A 6,029-nucleotide genomic window follows, 5' to 3' on the forward strand; every position below is an offset into this window, starting at 1 on the left:
AAGCTTTTTATGGCGACAAGGACTTCAGGTGGATTTTTTAAGGTTTTAGACAAAGATGTAAGATGGTGGTAGGTGACGGCGGCTCACTAGAGGAAGTGAATACGATGGTGGCTCAGAAATCTCGTAGTGATTGTGAATAATTATGGTGATGGTATCTAGAGAAAAGAGAGATAATAGAGAGAAAAGGATATTAGGTTAAGAGTTTAATAAGGTTGGATTGGTGGGGCTATATTTCTTTTTTTAAATTAAAAATAATAATAATAACTCTAAATTAATTGGAAAAGAAATACACAAAGAGCATTATGGTCGTCTAAGATCCGACATGGACTAAATTCGCAACAAAACTGCATATTATGGACGAACGTACAAGTTTTAAACAAAAGATGGATAGTCCGAGTTAATTTTTAAAAATAGTGATTGAACGTGCATTTTGACACCTGCACGAGGGAATATTCGTATAATTTACTATTTATTTCATGTTTTTGGATTGAGCCTTGTGTGTAACCCAATTGACATGTGTACTTATTAATAATGTCTCTAACTTGTTGTGTCCACATGTATATCTCCAACAGAGGGAACTAAGGAAATGAACCTATTAGCAAGGCTCCAAGCAACTACAAGTAGGGGGAAGCTCCCGACAATGCCATTGACAAGTCTCAAACTCAGATCATTTGTTTCATCTCAAATGCCAAACATGTCGCCATGGAACCAACTTAGCTACACCCTCAAGGTAAATGTTTATATTATAAACTTTTAATTAAATAAAAAAACACGTTTACATTTTAAATGGACTCACCGATAGCTCTCACATATATGAACTTATACCATAAGCCTTAACATTGATTCAAAAGTACATGGTATGATTTTTGTATTGTAATTTTATGACATCATTATTCTTCATGTCTTGATTTTTATATGTTACATATATGTGAATATGACGTTAGAAGTTGAACTTTTTTATACAGACGGAAATTATTGATCAACAATCAAAGTTTGATACAACGTAAAGGGATTCTTGCAGAAAATTTCTATATATATGGAAAATATAACGTATATGTAACTACATTTACACAGTTTATATTTCACTTACAGTGATTTTACAAAGTTGTCCTCAAAAACTGCACGAGGAAGTACAGAAGTGCAAGAAACAATGCCAGTTGGTATGCGTCTCTTTGAAACTCATCTTCACTTTGGAAAAACTAAAACACACATGAAGATAGAAATTCATATTAATTATCCAACGAATAATCAAAATTTATAAACATCTTTAGTTATTCATAACATTATTGCAGAAAAAAAAAAATTACCTTCAATGGATCACCAGAGGGATCTGGATAAATCTCCAAATTTTCTTTCTTTGATGAAAAGCGGCTGGACAAGTTCTTGACAGAATCAGAAAAATCTTTTGTAGATTGAACTACAGAAAACAAACGACGTGAAGCCCAGAAATATGCTTGAACAATTGTTGATGATGAAGATAAATCCCAAATCTCTTCGTGTTCAATAACTTGACCACTAATCTGATTCAATGTAAACCGAGAGTTGACTTTTAGAATCACAGGTCCTCCTACACCAGCTACAACATTTTTAGGGTTTCCTTTCAGTGTCCATTTTATACTCAATACACTTGTAGACAACATCGACATCTCCTGCACACTCTGCAATTCAACAGATTTTGGAAACGATTTCGCATTTGAAATTTTGAATAGAAATGATAAGATAACAATAGTATATGATGATCCTCACCACAGTAGGGTTATCTAGTGCATTGATCGACCATAGTGGTCTCTTGTACTTCTCACGACCGGTAAAACTTCTGACTGGATCCTGTAGTTCATGTAAAAGTGATATTAATTTACAGTGAAAAAAAGAAATTTTGGTTGGAGATTATATGAACAAATGTAAATTTGATGATCGGATTCGGACCTTGTATTTGACTGAAACAGCATATGTTCCTAGAGCACGATTGCCATCCCGGAGTTCTAAGATGTCACGTACAAGTTGTCTAGCGGTGGCTTCAACAGCCGGACTGCTAATGCATTCGAATTCATTACAGAGCTCACCGAAGTCAATCCCGTCCACGATCTTATCAGCTTCTGATTTTCCGATTATAAGATCGGGAGATACCTCCGTTGTTTTCGAGTCATTTGCTACTGCAGTAGATAAATTAGGGTTTGATTTCTGTTACGATCGGAATGCAGATAGATAAGGACGTAAAATTAGGAAAAGTAATAAAAAAAAATTAAACCTCGTACTGGGTAAAGACGGCGGCGGAGGGTGGAGAGGGAGACATGGTTGGTGCCGGAGCGGAGAGTGGCGGTGGCGATGGAGGGATTAAGGGAAACGGATGGTAGAGCGGAAGCAGTCGCAGTTGTCATCTCTGTAACTTCGCATTCTGCTTGTCATTTGGATTTTGATTTTTCTTTTTTCTTTTGCTGTGGATAATGTGTATTTTGTATGCTGGGGATATGGAAATGCCACGTCATCAGGCCTAACTAACTTTTTGCCACTCCATGTGGCTACGGGTTCATGTTATGGATCGCCTATTCGGGTTTAAATTTCACGTCCAATTAAGGGGTCACCATTATTCATTTCCTACCAAATTATCTTGATATGGATTTTGTGTTTGAGTTTCGGTTATTTTGATTATCTTATACTTTATTAGTATAAAAGTTCATCTGTTATATCCATCACATACCATATATATGGAGGGTCTCACATTAACATCACAATCATCTACAATAAATATGGGATACCTACCACTAACACACCACTCCACATCATTATTTTTATTTATTTTTAATTCAAAAATACAATAAAATTACATTTTTTATAATTAAAAAGCATTTATTTTTTTAAACTAGTGTTTCATTAATTATAAAAATAAAATTACAACTTCAAACTACATTACTTAGGTGCTGTTTATTTTTTCTGAGGCAAAATGTCTGCAGTCTGCGGACCACATCTGTAGACCTCTGCAGTAGAAGAGGTGGATCAAACGTCTGCAGTCTGAAAAAAGAAGACTGTTTGTTTTTTTAACATCTGCGAGCTATTAAAATAAACTGAAATCTAAATAAACTGATTTTTTAAAACTTCAAAGCGAATTTTTTATATATTTTTACGACTTTATTATAAATATATAACGAATCTAGATCAACTTTTATGTATTATTATATAAAAAATAAAAATAAAAATGGTATTAATTCATATACATATTTGATAAAAACCAACAACTTTGATTGCAAAGTTATAACTAAACATTATAATTAGTGATCAAAGAATTTGTACATAAATAGATGGAAATAAACTTCGATTTTTTCAAATAAATCTATTAAAAACGTACGATAAATATTTTCTCGAGAAATTGATGATACTCTATTAAATAAAGTTTTACAAAATTTTGGCAAAAAAATATAAGAATATATTTTGTTTTTTTTTTCATATTTATATAAACAATTTCAACGATTATTATTATAATAAATTTTTATTTATAAATTTGCTAAAAATATCATGTTTGTATCGTCAAATGTTTTTTTTTAAGTTTTGTAATTTTTTTTTTCATATTGTTTATCATTAATAAAGTTGGAAAAAATATAAATTAAAAAAAAAAACTTAAAAAAAATAAAGATATATATGTTTTTTTAAGCTAGAAGATGTCTGAAGATGTTAGAAGACTCTGGTCCACATCTGCGCCAAGAAGAGGGCGCGCAGACATTTTTAGGTCTGCAATCTTCAAAAAAACAAACAGTCTGCGAAGACTAATGTCTGCGCGTGGTCTGCGCGGCGCAGACAGAAGACGTCTCGCAGATCTACAGACAAAAAACAAACACTACCTTAGTTAATTTAGAAAAAAAAAAATACATTAATTAAAAAAACAAAGAAACATACATATAAAAAACATAATCGTCTGCGACATCTTCTCGAAAATTGAAACACGTTTCACTGTTATGAATTTCAACAACTCGCTTTAAAAACGCATTCGTTCCGGGTACGAACTCCTCAATTGGAACGACAACGTCGTTCGGATCATACGTGCAAATCGTTCAACATTCATCTTCGATAATCATATTATGCATTATAATACATGTTAAGACCATTCGTTTAATTCTTTCTTTATCCCAGAGTCGTGTAGCATATTTCACTACATGTCATGTCTGCTTAAGGACTCCAAATGCCCTCTCGATATCCTTTCTTGCCGATTCCTGTTTTTTTGTAAAAAAACTTTGCCTTTTCACTTCGAGGAACTGAGTATGCCTTCATCAATGTATAATAATCCGGGTATATCCCATCACCAAGGTAGTAGCCGCGTTTGTACGCGTGCCCGTTCACCGTGAACGTCATATCAGATGTTTTGCAGGTCCACATATCGTTGAAAAGTGGAGACTGGCCAAGAACATTAAGATCGTTGTTAGACCCCGCTACTCCAAAAAAGGCATGTCATATCTACTAATCTTGAGATGCAACAGTTTCCAGGATAATAGTTGGTTCACATATATCTCCTCGAGTGAACTGACCACGTCATGCAGTTGGACATTTTTCCCAAGCCACGTGCGTACAATCTAGACTGCCAAGCATACCCGGAAATCCATGCCCCTCTTCATGAGCCGAATATAATCTCTCAATATCACATTGAGTAGGTTTGCGCAAATATTCTTCGTGAAAAACCTCATAAACACATGCAGAAAACCAATCTATATATTCAACTGCAGTCCTCTCGGATACTTTCAAGTATTCGTCAGATGCATCGAATGTTATACCGTATCCAAATACCTAAGAGCAGTAGCCCATTTTTGTATACTACTAAAACTCATTCTTCCTCTAGCGTCAGGTTTTTGTTTGAAAAAATCATAACGACATTCTAAAGCATTACTAATACGTAAAAATATAGCCTTATTCAAACGGAAATGACGTTCAAAGGAGTCGTCATTATAAAGACAATTATCGGCAAGTAATCACGTACCAATAAGTCGTGTGCAGCTTGGCGATCACGATTGACGACCGCCCTTGTACGAGCTGCATTCGAACTTTCTTCGTCGTGAATGTGTTGCACAACGTTGAAAAATGTGTCGACGAATTCTACGTCGTCATCCGAGTCAAAAGGTTTTAGAAATTCAATATGTTTTGTGGAATCCATGTATATGTGTTTTGTGGTTGTAGAGAATGAAGATTAGAATGAGGTCTAAGTTTTGGTAAAAATAGAAGGTCTATTTACATCATATGTTTGGTAAAATAGCCGTTCAATTGCCAAATAAACTCACATTCAATCATGTTTTCCATTTGATTTCGTCGTCGGGAGCACGGATGAGCATGACCACGCCCGACCACGGAACGTCGGGTGGTGTGCACGAAAAGTTTTTGTGGCCAGCTAGACCACGGATTGTTTCATGGTATGTATACCACAAGGTCTAATATTTATTTGACACTTAGCTATCATTTGAGTTATTCATCAATTATATATAGCATAAATATAAGTAAAGATAAATTAATCAGTCCTTTAACTTTTTAAAAATATTTAGGCGAACACTTTTACTTTTTTTCAGATAATGGGCTGAGAAATGGTTATGTGGGTTGTGAAATGATGCCCCGTGAGTAGTTGTCTACTCATCCATTAAAAATCTTCATTTTTACATCATATGTTTGGTAAAATATTTCTCAACTTAACATTTCATTTTAGTAATATGAAGTTTTCGTTTATTAAAAAAATGGTCTTTGAAGATTTTTAAGATAAAAAGAACCACAATTTTCACATGTGAACAGTAATTTCACATGTCACACCACAAAAGTCTAAGTTTTTAGGCCTTTTAATTAATTTTACTCCTCTAATATCAATTTAATCAATATTTTTACTTTTGATTTGATATTATTCTTTTTCTTTTTCTTTTTCCTTATTTTTCTTTTTTTCCCTTTTTGTTTTTTCTTTTATTTTATATTTTCTTATTATTATTATTATTATTATTATTATTATTATAAATTTCGATAACCATCTAAATTCGGACAACATTTTAAAATTCCGACAACATTATAAATTC

General features: G+C 33.4%; 1 protein-coding gene across 1 annotated transcript; it reads right to left on the bottom strand.

Moving 5' to 3' along the window:
* Window positions 1-935: 935 nt before the first annotated feature.
* LOC145018552 (transmembrane protein, putative (DUF2358)) lies at window positions 936-2,426 on the bottom strand. Its single transcript, XM_078976432.1, has 5 exons — window positions 2,249-2,426; window positions 1,927-2,153; window positions 1,747-1,827; window positions 1,308-1,658; window positions 936-1,199 (listed from the first exon to the last, which is right to left on the bottom strand). Exons 1-5 carry the CDS (start codon window positions 2,376-2,378, stop codon window positions 1,098-1,100), a joined length of 891 nt encoding a protein of 296 aa, XP_078832558.1. The 5' UTR covers window positions 2,379-2,426; the 3' UTR covers window positions 936-1,097.
* Window positions 2,427-6,029: the final 3,603 nt, after the last annotated feature.

This window comes from Lactuca saligna, chromosome 9, assembly GCF_052625555.1.
Source record: "Lactuca saligna cultivar CGN05327 chromosome 9, ASM5262555v1, whole genome shotgun sequence".
NCBI lineage: Eukaryota > Viridiplantae > Streptophyta > Magnoliopsida > Asterales > Asteraceae > Lactuca > Lactuca saligna.

Excerpts from the sequence above, each read along its gene's own strand:
- LOC145018552 (XM_078976432.1), bottom strand. The coding sequence starts at position 2,378 with ATGACAACTGCGACTGCTTCCGCTCTACCATCCGTTTCCCTTAATCCC. Across the intron at positions 2,154-2,248 it reads CCGTCTTTACCCAGTACGAG|TAGCAAATGACTCGAAAACA; the intron begins GTTTAATTTTTT and ends TATCTACTGCAG. Across the intron at positions 1,659-1,746 it reads CACTAGATAACCCTACTGTG|AGTGTGCAGGAGATGTCGAT; the intron begins GTGAGGATCATC and ends GTTGAATTGCAG.